General features: G+C 55.9%; 1 protein-coding gene across 2 annotated transcripts; it reads right to left on the bottom strand.

Annotated features, from left to right (window-relative positions):
- Positions 1 to 505: 505 nt before the first annotated feature.
- LOC105474327 (keratin 80) lies at positions 506 to 23598 on the bottom strand. 2 transcript variants are annotated; one of them, XM_011728902.2, is made up of 9 exons: positions 23098 to 23598; positions 16861 to 17069; positions 12384 to 12444; positions 11994 to 12089; positions 5088 to 5252; positions 4533 to 4658; positions 3708 to 3928; positions 3169 to 3224; positions 506 to 3068 (listed from the first exon to the last, which is right to left on the bottom strand). In XM_011728902.2, exons 1-9 carry the CDS (start codon positions 23395 to 23397, stop codon positions 3034 to 3036), a joined length of 1269 nt encoding a protein of 422 aa, XP_011727204.1. In that variant the 5' UTR covers positions 23398 to 23598; the 3' UTR covers positions 506 to 3033. The 2 variants fall into 2 exon arrangements, with proteins under 2 accessions (XP_011727204.1, XP_024646311.2); XM_024790543.2 differs by having other exon boundaries at positions 506 to 3033.
- Between the last annotated feature and the right edge of the window lie 79 nt (positions 23599 to 23677).

The raw sequence follows: 23677 nt of genomic DNA, 5'->3' as shown, positions 1-23677 counted from the left end.
CTTTGGGAGGCCGAGACGGGCGGATCACGAGGTCAGGAGATCGAGACCATCCTGGCTAACACGGTGAAACCCCGTCTCTACTAAAAAATACAAAAAACTAGCCGGGCGAGGCGGCGGGCGCCTGTAGTCCCAGCTACTCGGGAGGCTGAGGCAGGAGAATGGCGTGAACCCGGGAGGCGGAGCTTGCAGTGAGCTGAGATCCGGCCACTGCACTCCAGCCTGGGCGACAGAGTAAGACTCCGTCTCAAAAAAAAAAAAAAAAAAAAAAAAAAAAAAAAAAAAAATTAGCCGGGCATGGTGGTGGGTGTCTGTAATCCCAGCTACTCGGGAGGCTGAGGCAGGAGAATTGCTTGAACCCGGGAGGCGGAGGTTGTAGTGAGCTGAGATCCCGTCACTGCACTCCAGCCTAGATGATAGAGCAAGATTCTGTCTCACACACCAGACACACACACATAAAAAAAAAGAAAGAAAGAAAGAAAGAAAGAAAGAAATCCCTGAGGCTCAGTAATTTATAAAGAAAAGACATTTATTTTGGCTCACAGTTCTGCAGGCTGTACTGGCATGGCACCAACATTTGCTCAGCTTCTGGTGAGGGCCTCAGGAAGCTTACAGTAAAGGCGGAAGGTGAAGGGGCAGCAGGCATATCACATGGCGAGAAAGAGGGGAGAGGTCTCAGACTCTTTTAAACAACCACATCTACGTGAATTGAGTGAGAACTCACTCATCACCAAGCGGATGGTGCTGAGCCATTCATGAAGGATCCTCTCTCATGATCCAAGTACTTCCCATCAGGCCCCACTTCCAACACTGGGAATTACATTTCAACATGAGACTTGGAGGGGACGAGCATCCAAACCATACCAGATGGTGAGACACAAGACCTTTGTGTGTCCAAGCTGCACTGGTCTGAAGATATAACTAGGTCCCTGGACTTTTTCTCCCTTAATTGGAGAATTCCTAGTGTTCCATGGTCAGCCTGATTGACCAGTGGCTGACCGGTCCTGAGAGGGGAGATAAAAAACAGACATACAGCTTTCTCCATAGACAAATCTCAACACTTTATTCATCCTGTGGCAGCGAGAAGGGGACATGGTCCCAAGATAGCCAATCAGGTGAGGTGGCTGGAGCGTGTGCTATCTATCCAGATAGTACATACAGACTGATCATGCAGAAACAGGAAGGGAAGCAATAAGTTAAAAGCCACATAAGTTATGAAAAAATAATATATACTTTATATATCTTGTATCCCCACTGAGGATTTGCTCCCTTGGAAACCAATGAAGAGCCTGAGGGAAAGCACCAATCAGCACCCTCTTTTGGGACTTCGGGGATGAGAATATCTGAGTTCCCATGGCCGGAGAGTCAGTAACCCACCAGTGTTCCCCACAGGCCTGGAGGGCCTTGAGGCCTGGGGGCCCCGACCTCTGGCCAGCATGTCCTGGAAAATGAGATGAATGAATCTAATGCAGTTTAGAAGAGGAGGTGAGGCGAGGGGCAGGGAGGGGAGATGAGAGAGAAGGAGGGAAGGAAGCTGTGCAGTGGGAGGCTGGTGCCACTGGGATGCCTCTGCAAGCCTCAGCATTGAGAGCCAAGAGGGGGAGACAGGAGTATGCCTGCCAGCACCCCCGTTTTCTGGTGGAGTGTGGAATTTTCCTCTCTGGTAGAGCCTTTGTAAGGCTGTCATTCAGGCCCCACAGCTGGACCTCAAGGGCTTGGAAGCTCCCAGACTTGCCTGGACTGTGCCTTCTTGCTGGCCGGCCAGAGGCAGGGGGAATGGGCATGGAGGGAGGAGGGGGACAGGGTGAGAAGAAAGGAGGAGCTCTAACTCCATAGGTGTGGGGAGTTCCTGGGCTCCTCCATGAATGCCGAGGAGGGGAGGGCAAGGCTATTTGGCCCAATGGAGAGGAGAACAGAGGCCCTGAGAAGTGAGATTCCTGGGAAGTAGACCTGGGGCTTCATGGCAGGGGTGGGACCAGGGGTCTTCAGGGCTAGGTGCACCAAAACCAGGTGTTTAGGCTGGGAACAACCTGGGCTGGGGGCAGAGAGCTCAGATCCCAGACTGGTAGGACGCCAGTATGGCAGGGAGGTGAAAGGAAGATCTAATGCTCCTGCCTAATCTCAAGCTGCCATCTGGCTTCCACTCCCAGGGAGCTGATTATGGCAAGAATAGCTTCCAGAGAAGGTGCTAGGAGCTGGTTGGGGGCAGCCTGTCCAGTTCTGACTGTGGCCTACTGGGAGGGACCCATAGGAGGAGGGAGGGGTGCAGGTGTTCGGGCTGATCTCTGGGGCCTAGGCTTAGGTCCCCAACACCCAGGGCCCCTCCTCCCTTCACTCCATAATACTGTCGGGTCTCTGGGGAGCCCAAGGAGCATGGGAAAGCCAAGAGGGTCTTCAGCAGCCAGGCTTCCCAGGAACTCCAGATACAGGACAGGGCCCACACCGTCCTCCTCGGCTCCCGCCCATAGGTGGATGAGCTGGTCCCAGTCTCAGTTCCAAGGCAGAGGCAAGGCAAGGCTTGAGATAGGAGTCAAGGTCAAGGACTGGGCAAGAGTCAGAAGGGCCTTGGCAGAGCCCAGTGCTGGAGGAGGGGCCTCGGAGGAACAAGGAGGTGGAGACAAAACTGACCCCTAATTCCAGCTCACCCATCAGGAAAACCTCTGGCCAGAAGGTTGGAAGGACGGGACTGTGAGATACTGATATGGAGCGGAGTGGCTCTGAGCAGCTGCTGATGCTCCTCTCCCACCCTGGCAGCCCACAAAACAGCAGTCAGTTTTGAACCCCCCCTCTCAGTTCAGTATCAGATTTTGCCTCTCCTTCCAACCTAGAGGCTCCAAGCTGCTTTCTTGAGTCTAGCTTAAGTCCCTTCTGCTGCAGTGGAGTGCCCTGGGGGTCCTGGGGTCCCGTCGCCTCACTCTGAGACCTCCGACTCCTGTGAGAAGTACTTCTCTGACATTTCGGTGATTTGGATCACGGGGCCTTTGCTGCCCTTCTTCTTTCGGGAGGGGGCCTTGGAGAGGCCTGACCTGGAGGCAGCTACAGGGAACATAAGGGGTAGGGGAGGGAAGGGGCTGGAGGTTTGGGAGCCACTTAAAATGATGCCTTTAGGATCATGATCCCCTACACCCTCACCCCCGCCCCACCATGGGTTCTCAGGGCAAGAGGACTCACCGGTTTTGCACCTGGACTGCACAGCGCTGACCACAGTGGCTGAGGGCAAGTCCATCCTGGGGGTGAGGGGTGGGGGGTGGGAGAGGGATATGATGGGATGTGAAGGGAGCCTGTGGCTTAGACTGCCCTGGGGGCTGGCAAGTGGAGGGTAGTTCTTGGTGGTCACTCCCAGCCCTGGGGTTGTTCTGCTGTGTGGCCCTGGCTAGCCAGCTTGTTCTCTGTGGACTTCTGGCCCCTCTCCATGGCATAAATGGCTAATAGCACTGAGCACTGAGTTTTGACAGGCATTTGCCTGCATAATCACATGAATCATCCCTGCCACAGGTGAACCATGTTTATGATCAGCCCACTTTCCAGATGGGAAAACAGGATGAAATGAACTGGGCCAAGGTCCCAGTTTGTAAGTGACTGAGCCAGGACTTAAACCCAGGCCTGCCAGGCTCACTGTATCATGTTGGAAAGGAGAAGTGACTTTGTGTAGGCCTGGGCCTCCAGCCCTCCTTCCCCTCCAGCCCTTCCTCACCAGCCCTGGCTCTCACCTGCCCTCCTCGCCCTCCACCAGCTTCCTGTAGGTGGCGATCTCAATGTCCAGGGCCAGCTTGACATTCATCAGCTCCTGGTACTTGCGCAGCTGCCGCGCCATGTCCTGCTTGGCCTGCTGCAGGGCGGCCTCCAGCTGGGCCAGCTTGGTCTTGGCGTCCTGGAAGGCCAGCTCACCCTGCTCCTCAGCTGCCTTGATGTTCTCCTCCAGTTTCAGGCACTGCAGCCAGGAGGACAGAGGGAAAGGGCCTGTGAGCAGGGGAAGGAGGAGCAGGCCACGGCCAGGAGTCATCTCTGTCCTTGGTGGGGTTGGGTGTGGGGAGGGAGGGCTGAGCAATGGCATTTCTGGGTGTGGTAACTGGTTGCCATGCAGCAAGAGGGAGTTTAGTTCGACCCGAAGAGGCACCTTCCCAAGGCCAGCAGAGAGCATCACAAGGCACTAAAGGAGCCTGTTCTGGCTGTCCTTATGGGGCAGCACCTGCCCTGAAGGTTTGTCCTGACTGGAAGCTGGGACTTAGGCCTCTACTCCCTCCTCTCTGTGTAGTTGGTGGGGGGCTCCTAGGAGGGAGGCAGTGGGCTCTGGGTGTGCGTGGTGTGGGGGTTTCTAACGTTCCAGCAGCCTTGATCAGTTTATAGAGTATTTTTGTATGCGGAGCTCACACGATCCTCATAATTACTTTAGGAGGCTGTACTATTAACCCATTTGACAGATTAGGAAACTGAGGCACAGAGGCGCTAAGCGACTCACCCAGGGTCATTCAGCACACAGGACTGTGTCTCCCTGCTCTCCTCCCCACCCCTAGGCACGTCCCCCAGATACTCACATGGCTCTTGACAGAGAGGATCTGGGACCGCAGCTTCTGGATGCGTACATTGAGGTCCGCGATCTCGCTGCGGCTGCTCTGGAGGCTGCTCCCATACTCGGCCGAGCGGGCGACCTGCTCCTCCAGCTGGAGGTACGTGGAGGTCTCAGTGAGGGGCAGCTCAGTGCCATTCCCAGCACCTGTTACCTGCCTCTGCTTTTTCTTGCACCCCCCAGTCCCATCTCCAACTCTGCAGCCCACCACGCCATGCCAGGCTCCCTCTGCTTCCCCTACCACCTCACTTTCTAGGTGGCCTCCTCCTGGCTGCCCTAGCTGAGCCCCATGCCCACATCTGGCCTGGCATTGCTGATAACAGCACCACCTCGAACTCCTGGAGGGCACAGACCAGCTTCTGTGGTCTCCCCCCGCCCGCCCGCCCCTGTGCTTCTCCATTCCTCTCTCATAGACTCTCAGGACAGAGAGCTGCAGGCAACCTCAGCCATCACCAGTCCAGCCCTTCCTGCCACCTGGAGAGCTGTCCAGGCTGCTTCTCCTGCCCTGCATGGTCAGCCCCACCTGGCTCCGAGAGTATGCCTCGGCCTCCTCCAGGCTGCGAGCCGCGACGGCGTCATACTGGGCCTTCACCTCCTCCACGATGCCGCTCAGGTCGATGTGGCAGCGGCTGTCCATGCCAACGGTCACCGACACATCCTTCACCTGTGCTGCCAGATCCTTCAGCTCCTGGCCGGGCACAGGTGTGGGGGCTCAGGGCTGGTGGGGAGGGCACAAGGACCCTCAGTCCCACACAGTCCCTTTGTCCCCGGGGTGAGCAGGGAGTGGAGCTGCTCCCTTCCTGTTCCTCTGGAGAGATGATGGAAGACCGAATGCCTCCCTGCTATGTCTCCCCAGCCAGGACTCTCAGAAGGCAGCTCACTGCCCACTGCTCACCCACCCACGGTCCTCCTCTCTGAGTGGAGGGCAGGCTGGGACTGTAGGTTCTAAAAGCTACCCCGCAAGCTTCCCCACTGCCCGCCCTGCTGCCCTCTCCCCAGGAGGGATAGCCTCCTCCTGGCTGATGGGAAAGGGCCCGAGAAGTCAGGCTCTGGGGCTGTGAGTTGGGCCCCTCTGTTCACTGTTCCATTATTCCTGTGCTGTGGGGTGCAGCTCTGCCTCTCCCACTGGGCAAGGAGCTCCCTGTGAGCCTGGCAGAGCCGTGTTCATCTCTGAGTCCCTGTGTCTGGGAAAGGAGTGCCTCAGTTCATTTGGTAAATGTTGGGAGGGAAGCAAGTGAGTGACCAGGGATGGGGAGGGCTGGAGGCTGACAAACCTGTACTCCCCTTTCCCGGCCCCACTGAAAGCCAACAGCCTGTGAGGGGCCTGGGCGCAGCCTCCGGTGCTGACTTCAGGGTCGCCCTGGAGACTCACTGCCCGCTCCCTCTCTAGCCAAGGGACATTGCCTGGACGACCACAATATTTTCACCATCTCCTCCCTATCCCTGGAGACTTCTGGAAATGGTAAAACCCACCATTCCCCGAGGAATTCCCTACAGGCTGGACTGTGTGCTGAGCGCTTTCCACACGTCCTCACCAGGCTGGCACTGCTGCGGCCCCAGAGGAGGAAACTGAGGCACAAAGATGTTGTGGAGACAGCAGTGAGTGGCAGGGTGGACCCCAGAGCAACTGCTGCTGTTGCTGCTGTGACGCTCCTTTAGCGTATGGAGACAAGGGGCTGACACCTTCTTCATTGTCTTTCTGGCCCCAGACCAGCTTTCTCTCCTGGCCACAGCCTTGCAGCTTTCTAGCCAGAATGCTCAGGGGTGTGTAGGGAGGCAGGTGGGACCAGGGATCTCTAGAGGCTGCAAAGGGCCCTGGGTTGCTTACCCTGGAGATGCTGAAAAGGGTAGGGCCTCCCTGTGGGAAGGAGGAGCAAGGGGAGTCAACCGAGCATTGTGCCGGGTGAATTGATGGCGGGGAGGGGGCCAGGCAGGATGTGGGTGTTGGGCGCAGACACATCGTGCTCCTTCTGGCATTTACAGTCCACCCCGACCCCTATTTCAATCATCAAATTTCAGTCAGCGTTCCCATTTTGCTCACCGCCTCATAATTTTTTAAACGTGTTTGTTTGAATCAAGATCCAAACAAGGCCTGTACACTGCAGTTGGTCCATATGTCTCTAGGTCTCTTGTAATCTCCATTTCTCTCTTTTTTGTTCTTTGCCATTGTTCTTATTGAACACACTGGCTGTCTGCCTTGCAGAGTCCCCATAGCTGGGTTTGATTGTTGTACCCTGTGCCAATGTTCAATGTGCTCTTCTAGCCCCAATATTTCCTGAAAACTGGCTGGTGCACCTAGATGCCTGCTGGGATCCAGGCTCAGCTTTTTAGCTCCTGACTGTGTTCTGATCCTGGTTCTTAACTCTGGGCTCCCTCCTGATCCTCTGTCCCTCTTTCTGCTCAGAGAGTTTGTGCTGAGGCCTTTGGTTTCTGTCTCAGGCAGAGGCTGGACTTCTGAACTGTAGACAACAGGGATGAGGGGCCAGCTAGGGCTGTGTGGGCAGCCACAAAGGCCTGTCTGGGAACTGACTCTGCCCACCAGCACCTCGTGGTGACAAGGATGGTGTGGAAGTGGCAGGCATTCGGAAGCCCCTCTTGGGGACAGCCTATCTCTGCCCTGGAGCTGGCAGGACCCTGAGCTCAGTGGCCAGCTGCCCTTGCGTGTCTCCTGCTGGGGGTTTTGGTTGATCATCAGATGAAAATATAAATCTCTGGGAAAAGCAGGCTCAACCCGTGCCAGAGTAAGATCAATTGTTACCATAGCCCCACCTCTCCTGCCCCAGTCACTAGCCGACGTTTCCCATGTGGCACCAGCACCCTGGCTGGGGCTTGGCTGGGGACAGTTTCAGAGTTGCAGCTTTGAGGCTGTTTTGGTTGACACATTGTGGGCATCAGTGGGGGTGGGGACCTAGATAGAGCCCTCCAGTGTGCTTCTACACGAGGGCCTAACTTGGCATTCGTTATGGCCCCAGGAAAGGCCAGCGCACTGTGAGGACGCACTATAGTAGGACTTCCCAGTCAGGGTGAAAAGACTGGCCAGACATTTTCTGGAATGAGGCAGGCTAAGCAGGAGCTTGGTAAACAAAAGCAGGAAATGGAGCATTCAGAACATCCACAGACCTGTTCAGACATGCAGGCCCCTGCCGGGCTGCAGAGAGTATGACAATGCTGGCTGTGTGGTGTGGAGGTGCCCCATGCGATGGGCCCCCTGGAGAGCACGTGAGCCTCCAAATGGTTAAGAATGAAGCCAAAGTCCAGTTCAGGGCTTCCCTTAGGAGGCTGCTGTGCGTGTGAGCACCCTCACTGTGTTCCCCACGTCAGGGTAGATCGTGACTCTTATGGAGTAACAGTGTTGGAGAGTAAAATGTAGCGCTAATGGCTCTGGACACTGAATACCATCACTTCTTTTTTTTTTTTTTTTTTTTTTTTTGAGACGGAGTTTCACTCTTGTTGCCCAGGCTGCAGTGCAATGGTGCAATCTTGGCTCACTGCAACCTCCGCCTCTTGGGTTAAAGCAATTCTCCTGCCTTAGCCTCCCAAGTAGCTGGGATTATAGGCATGCACCACCATGCCCAGCTAATTTTGTATTTTTAGTAGAGACGGGGTTTTACCATGTTGGTCAGGCTGGTCTTGAACTCCTGACCTCAGGTGATCCACCTGCCTCGGCCTCCCAAAGTGTTGGGATTATAGGCGTGAGCCACTGCGCCCGGCCAATCCCTTCTTATTAGTTGAGTAACCCTGGTCAAGTTTTTAAATGTGTCTAAGCCTTGGTTTTCTCATCTGTAAAATGGATCTAATTATAGAGCTGAAAACAGCTAATGTTTATTGAATGCGTACCATTTGTCAGTTACTGTTCTAAGTATTTTAGGATATGCTAACAAAAAAAATCCTCACAACAGCCCAGTGAGGTAGATGCTATTATTGTCCCCATTTTATAGATGGGGAAATTGAGGCATATAGAGATAAAATACCCTGCTCCAGTTCCCACAGTTACTGAGCCAGGATTCAAATCCCAGCTGTTCAAAATCTGTGCTGTCTTAATTATTATCCCTACTTCATAGAGTCGTCGTGAGGGTTAACTGAGATTAAGACTGGAAAGTACTTAGCACAGTGTCTGGAATATATTAGGTGCTCACTAAACAGTAGTTAAGGATTCTCTATTATGGTAATTGGTAATAGTGATAAAGCTGGGACGAAGTGTCCAGAGGCAGAGCAGCCTAGTCTTGGGGCAGCCTCCATGCAGAAGTTTAGGCAGCACTGGCTTCTCTCTGCAGGGATGGGCCTCCCTCGAGGTGTGCCTGGCTGCAGGGGGTTGTCAGCAGATTCCACAGCTAATCTCCCTGGAGCCAGAGTGTAGGGGTGGGGTAGGTGGCATTCCAACTGGATGCAGCCAGGCCCAAACACACTTGGGAGCTGTACTGTGTCTCAGAAACTGCGGGGGACCCTTCCAGCCTGTGCCCCCGAGGAGAGAGGCGGAGGGTTTGCAGCAGATGCGGTCTGAGCAGATCATGGCCATGAGCCCCCGCTCAGTTGGCTGGGAAGGGCTTTTCAGAATGTATCCTGGCCGTGTGTGTGTGTGTGCACGTGTATGTGCGCACATACATGTGTTTTGGAGAGAGGAGAGGGCTGTTTTCTGGGACACAGGTGTGGGCCTATATTTCTGATCTGGTGTCTGCTCCAAAGCTGAAACTAGAGTATCGGGGCCTCCTGGGCCACTCGTATTCTTCCACCTGAGGCAGACGTGGCTGGCACAGTCTTTGCTCAGAGCTGCTCTGTCCAATGAGGTAGATGTTGAAATAATTATATTTTGGATATATTGGGCTAAATAAAATATATTATTAAAATTATTTTTTCTGTTATTTTAAAATGTGGCAACTAGAAAACTTAAAATTACATATGCAGTTCACATTTCTATCAGACAACACTGAGTTAGACACCCTCTGGTGTGGGGAATATTTTTGGCAAAGAGTCAGCATTGCCCTCTTAGCCTGCAGCAGTGTATGGAGAGAAAGGCAAACCTCCAATTTCAACCCCATCTTTTTGCTCCCAAAAGTAATAATAACTGCTGTTGTGCCCTGGCCCCTACTGCCTTCACCGCAGGCCCTTCTCCGTGGCAGGCTCAGGATAGCACAACCACACCTGAAACCCGCTGTGTGCCACCCCGCCCCAGTGCCCACTGGAGGCTGCCTGTCACACTCAGAATGAGGTCCGAGTCGTGAGCCAAGCCTGTGAGGCGCTCTCTGACCCGAGGCTCCCACCCTGCCCTGTGCTCTGACCGGAGGCTTCTTTCTTTTCCTTTAATCGCCAGGCTCCCTCCTGCCTTAGGGGCTTTGCATAGCAATTCTGTGCCATCTCCAGTCTGCACCAGGCTGGATCTCTGCCACTCTTGGGGAGGGTACCGCCTCTGAGAGGCCCTGCCCATGGGCTCTGAGGCTCTCCACTCCCTCCAGCTCCAGTGCAGCACCCGGTGTCTTTGCATCCCAGAATCTGTCACCCTGCAAAGCCATCTTGTCCAGATATTTGCTGACTTGCTTATGACTTCTCTCAGCTAAGTCATGCCCTCCTTGAGAGAAGGGAGCTTGCCCAGGCTGTGGCATCAGTGCCTGGCACTTAGTAGGCATGCAATAAACATTTGTTAAATGAATGACTGGGCTGAGTCCTCCTCACAGCCCTATGAGGCTGGTGCTGTTACTCTCTCCATGCTATGGATAAGGACACTAAGGTACAGAGAGGAGAAATGACTTGCCTAAAGTCACAGAAATAGTAAAAAAAAAAGGCCAAGTTGGGATTGGGGCCCAAGGACTGCAAAATCCAAAGGGAACCCACAGGCCTGGCTACTGGGGTGGGGGCCAAGAAGTCTTGTGGGGTACGACTGGGCAACGCTCAGGAATATCACTGGTTATGCCCAGCCTTCTTCCAGTTATTTCTCTACAGCTGCAGGGCCTGCATCCTGGCTTACAGCTTGAGCTCTGAGCTTGCCGAGACATCAGTGAGCAGGTGGAGAAACGCTGGGCTCAGGTTTCAGAATCTGCACTCCACCTAGGCTCGGCAGAATCTGCACCCACCCATGGGCTCAGCCTCTCAGAGGCAGTACGAGTGGGTGGAGGCCCAAGGATGGCAGAGATCCAGCCCAGTGGAGATGCGAGATGGCCCTGCTGATGCCTGCCCGGGCTGCACAAGCCCACAGTGAGTCTGGGCAGAGGGGCCCCTAGCCCAGTTCCCACCCAGCTAGTGGGCATGGTGCCCTGGTCAGCCCCACAGCACTTGGCCTGGCTGTGGGGGGATTTGCTAGGGCCAGGAAGCTTTTCAGGGCTGTGGGGAGAGCAGACTGCCTGGGACGGCTGCCTTCCTGCTGCTCCAAAGGGTTTACTGTTCTCTCTGCTATGCTACATCTCGTGGCCACAAACAAGACTCAGTTCCACGGAGGCCCCAGCTGGAGGCTGGGACTGCTGGAAAGGCGTGTGGCCCATGACAGGGCCACGAGGCCCGGTCTTCCTTTCCACAGGATGCAGCCATGAAGCTGTGGTCAGCAGATCACAGGGCCATTGTAGCAGAATCTGTAAGTTGTGGTGGTGACTTTGATCTCGGCCTTGACCTTAGCTGCACTGCCATAGCCTGGCACCAGCAGTGTGCAGCACTTAGGTGGCCAAGCCCTGTTATCCCCAACAGTGGTGCTGCCTGCTCCTAGCTGAACCGAAGACCTCTGTGGAAGGAACTTTAGCCCAGGAGTGTCACCCCTGAACCTCCCCATCCCTGAAAGAAGCGGTGTGGAGAGGAAGACTCCTATCCTGAAGGGCGCCTGGGAGTCAGCAGTTGGCATGGAGGAGCGGTGTCCCGAAGCCAGCGGCCGTGCCCATCTGATGGCTGTGCTGACACATACTACGCTGTTCTGGGCCCTTGTACACTAGGCCCCACTGAGGACTTAGGAAACAAATGCAAATGTTTCCATTGTCTCCATTTACTAGGTCATTAGCCAAAAATGGGGAAGAGGGAAAGGCAGGCCTATCAGAACTAGCACTGTGAGTGCTGTGGTTTAGGCTGCAGGAATTAGAGAGATCAGTTCAATCAGAATACTCATTCCAGGCCCCTGGGTTCCATGCTCCTGAGGCCAGCCTCCTGACCCTTGTCTGAGGCACCTGGTCTCCCGCATGCCCTCAGTACTCTAGCACACAAAGATACAGTTCTTCTGTATTCATCTCATGGAACCGGCCCATGTTCCATGAGATGAATGGCCAGGGGTCAGGCAGGGTTATTGACATAATCACAGGAAGGGGTTTAGGAAATTATTATGCTGGGCCTGGAAATCGTAAGTGACTGTTGGAGTCTCCGTGTCTCCATGCCCCACCGAATGGCTGTGCTTCCCCTGAGTCCTTTACCCATGGACCAGCCAGCTCTGGGCTTGGCGGGACACTGGCCCCATCTCACTCACCTGCTCATAGATGGTTTTCATCAGCTCCACGAAGCTCTGCAGGCTTTTTAACTTGGTTTCCAGTTCAGTCCGACGAAGACACTCTGCATCCAGGTCCTGGGGTTGGGAGCAGTGGTGAGTGGTGGGAGAGGGAATGGAGGGTCCCCGGGCAGGAGTGGGCTGGGGGGACTGCCTCATGGGTGAGAGTGGGGGTGATTCCAGAGGAGATCTGGCTCAGAGCCTCGAAAAAAGAGCTGGATGGGGATGGGGGTATCTCCCTGTCTGTCTGTTGGTCCTGGGACTTAAGACTCTGAGGGCTTTGATTGGGCATAAAGGAGAATAGGATATCTGGAGGGAAAGAAGGCCCAGGGCCCATGGGAAGGAGCCCCTGGGGCAGGCTGGGCAGGCTACCTTCTTCAGCTGGACAAAGGTGAACTCCATGTCTGTGCGCTTGGAGATCTCATCCTCATACCTGGGAGGGAGAGAGGTGTTGCTCAGCTGGATGTGGTAGGGGCTTGGGCCTGGTGAACTCCCCTTGGTTGGGGCTCGGGGCCTCTGCTATCCCACTTGGGGTTTCTTTGCCAGTTAGAAAAAAGCAGCCCATCTTTCTCCCTCTTGTGTCTTCTATGACAAGTCCTCTCTCTGTCTCTCCCCCAGCAACCTCCTGGCATTGGTTTCCAGTTCCTCACTCCCTCCTGATGACCCCGTCCTCTCCCAGCGGCTTCTGCCCTTTCCTGGCTCTGCTCCACACCCAACCCCCTCCAGGAGGCCTCCCTGATTGTGCAGCCCCTCACCCTGGCACTTTGTCCCCTCATCTTTACCTGACCTCCTTCCCTGACAATGTCAGGTTCAATCAAGTCCGCTGGGAGCATCCTGCTCACCCCTCACCTCTCCCACCTCCATGCCTTTCCTGCAGCCCCAGCCACCTCCCCTCTGCTTTGTGAGCTGGTAGGACACTAACCCATTGTGTTCCCTCCAAAGGGAGGATGGGAAGAGTGTGAACTTTGCTGTCAGCTGGACCCCCAGTGTGTTTTTGGGCAAGTTGCGTCACCCCTCCTCCCTTGGCTTCCTGCCTCTAAGGGGTATGCGTGTGCCCACGTGTACAGGGGGCTGACAAAACCCACTCCTGACGCAGTGACAGCCAGCTACAGGCTACAGGCCATACTCAACAAAGCACAATAATGCTCTTCTCAGTTTGGACTTCTCCTTACTCACTCCCACCTTGTGTTTGGAACAAGGACATCACTGGATGGGGAGGACGGGACCCCCAGATCCCTGGCCCGACCCTCTTCCTCCAGTCAAGACATTTGTCTTAGTCCCCGGGGTGGGTGTCTGCTGGCTCCAGACTTCTTGCTGGCCCCAGTGGTCGTGGGGATTCAGCAGCTTCTGTTTTTTTCTCTCCTATTCGGGGAATGCCTGAATCACAGGCAGCTCTAATTACAGCCGCCTGCCTACCTCAGGCCCTGGCCTCCCAGCAGGGCCACATCACTCATCACCCATTGAGCTGGCTGTATCTGGCGCCCCTCATGCCTTCTTTCCCACCAGCCCACCCGAGGAGCTGAGGGGTGTGGACCCAACGGCAGGACACATGGGTTTCTGGTCTCAGTGTGCCAGGGGCCCACACCCTCCCTGGCCACTGCCTTGGCTGCTAAGAGTCTGTTTGGGGCTCTGATGGTATAGGTCCTGGGGGCGGGGCAGAGGAGCAGGCTGGGGAGAATGTTTTGCTGTCTAGGCATTCCCAGAGAGAACTAAATGGGACTTGAGTGGGGAATGACAAGTGCTGAGTGCTTCACCTGCACTATCTCCTGTGGCCTTCAAAGCACCCAGTTAGGGAAGTCCCATTAGTTTCATTTTACAGATGAGGAAATGGAGGCTCAAGAGAGGGCTGGGGGCTCCTGGAGTGTGTTGATGAAGCAAGGGGACTAGAGCCAGGCTACTTGGGCTGAAATCCTGGCTTCCTTGCTAACCAGCTGTGTCCTGGGGTGCGTTCCTGTATGCCTCAGCCATGATCACGTGATGCTGTGACAATTAAGTGGGGCAATTCACAGAGTGCTTGCAGCGGGGGCAGCACCTGCTGGGGCTCAGCCCCTCTGCTTCGGCCTCAGGAAGCCTCGCGGCAGAGCACAGGCGGCTGTCTGCCACTCACCCTGCCTGCAGGAACATAAGCAGGGTGAGTTGAGGGAGACAAGTGGCCTGGCAGCTGCCCTGGGAAACCTCCCCTGGCAGAGAAGGACACCAGGAGTAAGGGGACTGGAGGGGCCGTCCTCACAGTATCCTGGCTAGGCCAGGTCTGCCTTGACCGTGGACCTCTAGGTGTGCTTTGTGGGTGGGGTGGGAGCAAGCCCTGAGCCCCAGGGGAGAGGACAGTGGGGAACATTGGGCTGAGGCTGGATGATGGGTTCCAGTCTGGAGCCAGTCCCCTTAAGGCCAACACTGTTTCATCTCCAGGCTTTGTGCCAATTAGAAAAAAGCCCCCTTCCTCACGGGCTGTTTGACCTTGTACCAGCCTGCATGGTCTGATGCTTGGCTGGATCTCAACCCCTATCCACCGCCTGAATCATGTACTCTTGTGCAGCGCACAGTTTGCACAGCTGTATGTGGCATCTCTGAGTCACTTGCTGTGTGGCCTTGGGCAAGTTGCTTCCCCTTGCTGGGCCTCTGCTTTGTCCTTAGGAAACAGGAGGGGTAGACTGCTGTTCCTTGGGGTTTCTGCTACTTCAAAGCCTTTGGAAGTCTCCATCCCCATAGAGGCTTAGGTCCGCTATTCCACTCCCAATCCTCTGCCAGTCTGTCAGCCACCAATTCCCAAACCCGTTCTCAGGACTTTTTTAGCTTGTCACACCTGCACCGCACGCCCCCCCAACTTGTTTATTTCTGGGAGTGAGGCTGATCTCATCGGCTCTGTAGAGACAGGGCACAGCCCTTCCCTACTGGGGCTTGGCCTGGCATCTCCTGGGGGCCCTAGGCTCTGCACAGCCAGGCTTTAGCTCCCCTGGCTGTGGCCTGAAGACCGAGAAGCCCTCCAGCTAGGCTGTTTGCCCAATCTCTCCTTCCCAACTCGGGTGGGTTCCCTACGCAGAGAGAGGAAGAGAGGCTCAGCCTAAGCAGTACAGTCAGGTAGCAGGCAGATAGAAATCAGGCGGCAGCCAAATGAGGGGGCTGAGCCAGATTAAAACAACAGGTAGTGTGTGTATAGGACTTCCAGTTACAAAGTGCTTCCATGGACGTGATCTGGCGGAGCTCGTGGGAGCAGCCTTACCCAGTGGCTGGCTGGGGTTAGGGATGGGACTTAGCATGCAAGGCTGTGTAACTGAGGACAAGCCCTGCCCTCTCTGGGTCTGTTTCCTTCCCTATAAAAGGAGGATCCAGGACTTCCTCTAGCTCTGGCATTCTCTGATCCTTTGAGGGCCGAAGATCTACTAGGGATCAGGGAAGTGGGTCACAGATTCTAGTGAACTGCCCTGACTGCCCGGTCATGGCCAGGTGCTGGGAAGCTGGGCTTCTTGGGGCGGGTGGTCAGCTGCCCTGTGTGTTTCCCTAGGCCTGGGAGGGCAGGGCTGGGGAGAGGTGTTGGGTAAACTCAGCCTCTGGAGTCCAGACAGCTCAGGTCTCTGGACTCCCGGACGGGACAGGTGCTCTCCACCCTCCAGCCTGCCTGGTCAGCTGCTCTGGAGGTTGCAGGTCTCACCTCAGATTGGCAGGGTTTGGGGCTGGGCGGCAGCACTGCAGGAGGGGAGGCCGGGGTTCAGCCTGCCCTGTCCTCGCCTCACTCTGGCTGGAGGTCTCCTTGCAAGTAGACCAGACCCAGGAGGTGGGCGCAGGGGCACAGCCGCTCTCCTCTGCCTCAGGCTCCGTGTTGCTGAAGCCCTGCCCACTACCTGACCAGAGAGGGTCACCTCTCTTCTAAGCAGCCCAAGTGACCAGCCTTCCCCTTTAGACTGGCCCATTCAGTTCAGCAAACCTGTGTCAAAGACCTGCTGTGTGCTGAGAACTTCAGCGTTCTAAGGATAGAAAAGCTGCCATTTATAACTGCCAGTCACCGTGCCACACTCTCAACTTCCTCCTTAGGTTAGATACCTACCTTAGGTTGGCATCGACCATAATCATTCCCGCTTCACACAGGAAGAAACTGAGGTTCAGATATTAAGCCACTTACTGGAGGTCACAAAGCTAGTGACGGGTGAGGGTGAAGATTAAACCTCATCCTGGTCTAATGCCCAAGCGGGGGCCCATAAATGCTCGAATATACTGCCCAGCAGCTGTCTGTCTGTCTGTCTGTCTGTCTGCCCCCCTCAGTTGTAAAGGCACCTTGCATGCTGGGGCTGTTTTCCTTTCCTGTCTGATTCCAAGTCTACCTTGATGTCCGGCGTGCATTGCTTCTCTACTCAAATAAAACCCACTCTTTCCATGCCCTGCCTGCTTCCCCGTGGCTTTCCTCTCCTTTCCGACCCAATCCAGATCAAAATCTAAAGCCACATCTAAAGCAGAAACCCATCTGTTCTAGTTAGTGACGTAATTTCCTGTTGCCAGAGCAATGTGTGGGCAAGAGCAAGTGTGTCCACAGGTGCAAGGGGGCGGCTGCTCGAGGCAGGGGTGTGGGTTATGATGATGCCCAAGGGCCGGCAGGCGCAGGGGCTCGCTGGGAGCCAGCACAAGATTCACTTTGTTGTAAGGGTCGCTATTAGGGAGGGGGCGGCTGTAGGTTCACAGCCATATCCTCAGTATTTAGAATACCGCCTGGCACATACCAGTCCCTCAATAAACGTCTCAGGTAAAGAAATGTTCCAGAACATCTTCCCTCTTTCTCTGGCTTAAGTGCCTCCCGTCTTAGGACAGCTTGTTCCCAGCCCTCAGGCCTTGCTCATGGCTCCCATGGGGCTCTGTGTACCTGATTCGAAACTCCTCGACCTTCTCCAGCACCTGCAGCAGGTTGGCCTCCAGCTGCCCCCGCTCCTGGCTCACTTTGCGCAGCTCCTCCTGCAGCCGGCCCTGGTATTCCTCATAGAGATGCCCGAGGTCGAAGATGGCTGAGTCCTGGCCCTGCAGGAAGCTCCAGCGTGTCTCCAGCAGCTGGTTGCGCTGTTCCAGGGCTTGCACCTGGGAGAGCAGGAGGGCGGTGAATGGGTCAGGCGTGGACCAGTCGGGGGCTGAGGCCCCGGGCTGACCAGCAAGAGCCCGCGGGGGACTCCCTGGGAAGTGGCAGCTCATCTGTGCACACCACCCAGGGCCCTCACTCAGCAGAATGCACCTCCAATGACTGATTGTTAAAACTGAAGATGGTAAGATAAGGATAGGATCAGAGCAAGGTGGAGCCAATTAGCAAAGGTTTCCAGGCGAGGGCAGGGCAGGGCTGGCAGAGGAAGGGGGATGAGGGTGTGAGAGTGCCAAGCATGCGACAGGCTCTCCGTGCCTGCCTGGGGCTGGGGCGGGGGGATCCCAGGGAACATGGGGTGTCAGAGGCCCATCTGCCCCCTTCCCACCACGACAAGCGTGGTCTCATCTTGTCTTGGAAACTCAGCAGGGTAGGGCCTGGTTAGTACTGTGGTTAAGCGCTCATCCTCTCAACGACGCAGCCTCTCTGAACCTCAGTTTCCCCAGCTAGAAGTTAGGAGTGATAACACCTGCCTGAGCAGTCCTCTCCTTCCCTCCACCCCTGTCCAGCCCAGCTCAGCCTGGGGCTCTCCCTGCCTCCTCCCCACCCTGCCTGTCCTCTCTACTCTCCTTCCCATCACCAGGCCTCTGCTCTCCCCATTTGTTCTTCCAGCTCCCTCCTGCAGGAAGTCCTCTGTGACTCATGTTGAAAGACTCCCCTCTTCCCTCCAGCACCGAGGCCCTCAGTTTAGCTGCTCCTCCTTTGTCCTGACCCACCACTCTCGCCATGAGACTGCGGGGACACCTGGGGATGTGCTTTGGGATGGGACCAACATCGAGTGCTCATGTGGCCCCTGCTGTGTGCCAGGCCTTGCTCTACACGCTTGACCCATGAAATCCTGCAACACCCCCATGGGTGGGTACTATTATAAGCTGCATTTTACAGATGAGGAAACCAGAGGTGATGGAACTCGCCCAAGGTCACAAAATTAGCGAGTGGCAGAGCCAGGCCTGGAATCCAGGCACTTTGGGTTTAGAACCTTTTAACCACTGTGACACATGCCTCCTGTATGTTGCTGGAGTCACTGTGGGCCCTGGGATCCCGGCTGCCCTTTGTGGGCTGGCTTCTGCCTCCAGTTAAGGACAGTTTTGCCTCGCGGTGAAACCCTGGAAGGGCTCTGAGCCCTGCTGCACCTCTCAAACTCTGCCTCCCATATGCCTCTTGCTGGCAGGGTCCTGCGCGGTCCTCCCTTCCTTCAACCCAGTCCAGCCCAGCTCAGCCTGGGGCTCCCCCTGCCTCCCTCCTCCCCACCCTTGCCTGTCCTCTCTACTCTCCTTCCCATCACCAGGCCCTCCCCTCCTCCCCATTTGTTCTTCCAGCTCCCTCCTGCAGGAAGCCCTCCATGACTCATATCTTGAAAGGCCCCCAGTTTACCTGTTTCCCATTTGTCCTGACCCACCACTTTCCCCATCACACTGGGAGCCATCTGCTCCCCCTTGGGGCCTCTAATCCCTTGGTGCCAGGGATAGGCCATGAGGGTAGGCCATGAGGTTGGAGGCCTGGCTGGGGCCTGGCTCCCATCAGTGTGGGTGGTTTGTCATGAGGATGTTGTGATAACCAGCCCAGTGATGCTCCCTATGGTCACAGGTGAGTAGCTGGGCCTTCTCCTGCCACTGGCGGTGCTGCTGGCCCAGGCTCCCAGAATCGTAGCCTGAAAAAGCTGCCAGCAGCCTTTTGGATCAGCTGGGCTGGGTCCTTCATTTACAGAGGAGGCAATGGAGGCCAGGGGTGTCAAGTGACTTCTCCAGGGTCTCAAAGCAACTTGGTGGTCCAGCTTCCCAGACAGCCCCATCTGACAGCCACTGCCTACACTGCACCTTCGTGGGCTCCTGAAGGGTCAGGTGGGGCCAGCCCCTCTCTCTCTGCTCTGCTTCTTCAGGGTGTCCTTGTTTTCCCCGAAGTGCTCTGACGATCCTTCGACATTCACAGCAGACAATGCCAGCGGGAATACTGGATGATGGTGTTTGACGGTGTTTGTGGGCTGCCATTCCCCTGCGTACCTGTACTGGTAGATTCTACTCGAAGCCAACCTTAATCCTGCTCTCTGCTGTACTCACAGCCAAACAGGTTCAGTAGGGATGGAGGTCAAGAGGGTTTCTGCCCTGCCTTGTGTGTGTGAGAGGGAGCGTTGGGGGGGCAGGTATCTGTTCACCCCACCTTGCCTCCGTTTTGACAAGCAGGAGCTCCATGTTTACACTGAGGGTGGAGTGAGAGGAGAGATGTGAGGCTCCTTCCTCCACCCATGAGCAGCAGATAAATCTTCACACCAGGAAGTTCTTCCTACTGTCTAACCTCAATTCCCTATGCTTCAGCACTAGCTCGCTGGAACATGGTGTGTGTTTGGCCAGCCAGTCCAGCTAGAAGGCATTTGTGTCTTAGGGGATTAGGGACAGCCCCCTGTTTTCTGCTGCCCTTGGGGGAGTCTCTGGTTGTCTCTGTGGGCGGGGATGGAAACTCATCCCCCACCTGGGACCTTCCTTGTAGAAAGGCTCCTCCCTCTCAGAACAAACACCTAGGGAGGGCTGATAATCCTGGCGCCCTGAGAGGTGCCAGGTTAATTGCTCCAACCCAGGAAGACTGTCGAGTCTTCACCTCTGATTCCTCCTCTCTGCTCTGCCTGGCCCTCTGCCCTTAGATCATACCGTAGCAGCTGTAGCAGGGACCTCTCCATGTTACAGGTGAAGAAAATGAAGCCCAGTTGAAAAGTAGGGCCAGGTTGGGGCTGAGGTTAGGGGAGAGACCTGTTTTGTAGGGGAAACCGAGCAGTCTAAACTGGAGCTCCTGGAGGGAGACAGGCTGGACATCTTAGAGGCTGCAGGTCCCCAGCTTATAGGGGAGTGCCTCTGGGCCACACAGGTAGTGTTCCTCAGCGGGGGCCGTTGAATCCCCGGCCTTCAGCCAGACGTTGGCTTTGGCCAGGGAGCCTCACAGCCTCATCAGGAGCGGCTGGTTTGTGCTTTTCTGCATACAGGCAGGGGGATGGCTGGCCTCAGTTCTTCCAGAGGTCACACAGGCCTCGGTGAAGACATTGTCTCCATCCCTCTGTCTCCAGGCATTTTACCGCTGCTCATGGGTTCCCTCTCTACAGCCTCCCCAGGATGACCTCAGGCAGTCCTGCCTCTTGCCTCCCTCTCCATCCCCTCTGTTGTCCATGTGTGCGCGAAGGCAAGAAGCCCAGCCAGCAGCCTCTGCTGGAGGTCGGCTTTGCTCCCTCCCTGCCTCCCCTGGCCTCTTCTGCTGCTGCTGCTTCTCCTCATCCCCCTTCATCTCATGACTGTGACCTTGCCAGTCATTCCGCTGGGATGAGCTCAGGGCCACTGGCAGAGCAGAGCAGAGCAGAGCAGAGCAGAGCAGAGGAATCGGGGGCACAGAGAGGGTAAATGACTTGCCCAGGAAAACGCAGCCAGCAAGTTGAAGAAACCACACTGCTCCGGGGCCTCTGCCACCTCCTGAAAGTCTCTGCTCCTCCTCATTGCTCCCTGGTTCCTCTCAGTTCCTCAGAGGGCCCCCACCCCTCTCCTCTCTTTGCCCAGAGCCCCTGCCCACTGATCATGGCATCTCACCTCAGTCCTTCCTCTAAGTCCATACATTGCTCAACAGCCCTGCGTTGTACCCCCTGCCCACTGAGTCCCTTCACTCCTCTATCCCGCAGGGGGCCTCTCCCCACCTCCTCTCCATGCTCCTGCCTGGAAGGGGCTAACTGGGTTCTAGCTGCTCCCTGGGCCAGACCCATTTATTTAATTTTTTATTTAACAGTTATAATGCACTTAACATGTACCAGGTATGTTCTAACTGCTTTTCAAAAATTCTCCCATTTGATTCTGATGAGCCCATTAACCTAATGTGTGCTGAGGCACAGAGAGATTAAATAATCTGCCCGAGATAACACAACTGGTCAGTGGTGGACGGGGATTTAAACTCCGCAATGCTGCTCCAGATTTCACATCTTAACCACTGCCTGCTTCCATCTGGGCCCTCACAGCCTCCACAAGGAGGCAAGGAGGGTGGGGCTAATAGATCTTCTTCACAGAGTTGAAGGGTCAGCTGGGACCCCTTGGAGCAGAGCTCCTGCAACCAGGGCCCCCACAGGGTCGGTACCCACAGCTCCCTGTGTCCCACCCTGAAGGGCACCCCATCTCAAGGTCAAGGCTAAGGGTTGGGAGGCTCCAATTCTGCTAAAGAACTTCAAGGGCATTGCCCTGGTCTCTAGGCACAGGACCCCAACCCCGAGGGCCTCCTCCCTGGGCTTACATCTCCCCATCCCCATGGCAGTGGCACAGGGTGATATCAGTGCTGGTGTTTGAGGGAGAAAAATCACCCATCTGAGCCAAATTACATAGCTCAGTGAAGCATTCCTTCTAAAGGATTAAACTGGGTTTGGTGAGGAGCTGGCTCTGTAGGGACCTGCCTCCCCAGGGCAGCTGGGCTGCTCTTAGAGGGAGAACCAGCCCAGCAGTGCAGGGCTCTGTGCAGCTAGGGCTGGGGGAAGGGATGTTCTGCCTCAGTGGACAGTGGTCCTTCCCCTCTGGGTACCCAGGGGTACCCCAGGTGTGGATGATGAAACTCTGGTCTAGGCACATGAATGGAAGAGGGAAAGAAAAGATTCCCACCCCAGAGACCACTGACTTCGTGTCTCAACAGACCTGAGTTCAAATCCAGACTACCATTTGTTGGTTGTGTGACCTTGGGCAAGGCACTTAGCCTTGCTGGTCCTCAGTTTCCTCATCTGCACGGTTGGAAAAATAACAACTGCAGGGTAGCCGTGTGGCTTGAATGTCATTGCATTTGCAAAGTTCCTCCAGAGGGCGAGGCACAAGTAGATGCTCAGTGCATGTTACTTTCTTCCCTCTGCCCCTCCCTGTGAGCTCCCACTTCATGGGAGAGACCAGCAATGTGCAGAGGAACACAGAATCAGAGGCCAAGAGCAGACAAGGATGGAGCCAGGGGCTGAAGGCTGGACCTCTGGTTTACTGGGAGGGTCAGAAATGTACAGTTTTCCTTATCTGTGAAATGGACATAAAATTGTCTTCTCTCATAAGGTTGTTGAGAGAAATACAGATAAATGTGAAAAGCTGTGAAAAGCATCAGCACAGTGCCTGGCACATTGTAAGCAATTAACCGATAGCAGCTGATACTGTCATGATTATTCTTGAGGGTGCAGGAGGGTGCAGAGTCAGGAGGAGTTTCTTGGAGAAGATGAGTAAAGAACAGATTTGGGAAGTGGATAGGACTTCCATGGGAGCTCCCTTGCCCTGGGAGCAGAGATGGACACGAGTACCCCAGACCTGTTGCAGGCCATGGACAGTGGAGTCTGGGAAGGGTGGTTGTGATGCTGAGGCCACACTCCCTGCAGTCAGGCGGGGTGCAGGGTGCAGGAAGGCCCAGCTGGCTACCCTGTTCTGACTTGAGGCATTGTCCCCTGCATTCCTATCTCCTGACACCCGAGCTGCACCCTCACTTGCGGCAGTCTGGGCAGCAGCCCCACACGCCCCGTCCATCCTGCTGGCTTTTCTGACTGGGGCAGCTGAGAGAGATGCTGCGGGACCAGAGGCTTGAGGGATAAACAGGAGCGTGGAGCCTGGGAGGCCATCTCCCCTGTCCACCTGCCTCAGAGTAGGACCGCAAAGCACGTCTCCATCAGCCATTCCTGCAAGAGGGCACCCCTGGCCACACTAGGTGGTCCTTCCCAGTCCCTGTCTGGGTGGTCGGTGACCCCAGGTCATGCAGCATATTATCAAGACATCCCTCAAAGGCCATCCTGGGGTCCCTTTCTCCCCACATGCCAGGATAGATCAGGGACTTCCCTCCTCCAGCCTCTGCTCAGAGCTAGGCTGCCGGGTTAGCAGTGCCATCTCCCCATTGGCTGGGTGCAGGGGTGGGGCACAGTGATCGATGCTCAGGAAAACACAGAGCTTGGCTACCTGCCCGGGCCTGGCAGCCCTTCATATTTGGGACCCCCCCACTTGTGCTCACCTTGCCAATCAGGGAGGCAAATTTGTCATTGAGGGCCTTCATCTCCTCCTTCTCCTGGTTCTTCTGCTGCTGAACAGCGGGGTCCAACTTGAGGTCCAGGGGCACCAGCAGGCTGGGGTTCACAGTCACCTTGGAGATGGTGCCAGCCGACAAGCAGCCTGTGAGGCTGCGGGAGCTGAAGCCCAGCCCGGGGTCCCCGCAGGTGTCCCATCCGGAGGTTCCAGGCCGGGGGCTGCCCACCGGGGTCACCTCACAGCTGCTGAGGCTGCTGAAGCCAACCACGCAGGAGCGGCAGGCCATGGCGCCCCCGGCCGGAAGCAGGAGGGCCCGGGGGCTGAGTGAGTGAGCCTGGGAGTGCAGCGGGTGGCGGGCTCTGGTTGCTCTGGTCACAGCTGGGGCAGGCTGGGGACTGAGGAGCAGACACCTGTCGCACAGTGCTCATTAGCTGCAGGAGGGCGGGACGCCTCCCAGCCTGACCAACCTGTTGGATGATGTGGTGCTCCCGCCCCTCCCCCAGCAGCATGTAGGTCTCCCTCCCCACAGGGATCTGCACTGCTTAGGGGGCTGGTCCATAGCCCCC

This window comes from Macaca nemestrina, chromosome 10 (genome assembly GCF_043159975.1).
Source record: "Macaca nemestrina isolate mMacNem1 chromosome 10, mMacNem.hap1, whole genome shotgun sequence".
Lineage (NCBI taxonomy): Eukaryota > Metazoa > Chordata > Mammalia > Primates > Cercopithecidae > Macaca > Macaca nemestrina.
Note: the sequence above shows the minus strand (reverse complement) of the source record. Positions and strands in the feature narration are given on the sequence as shown.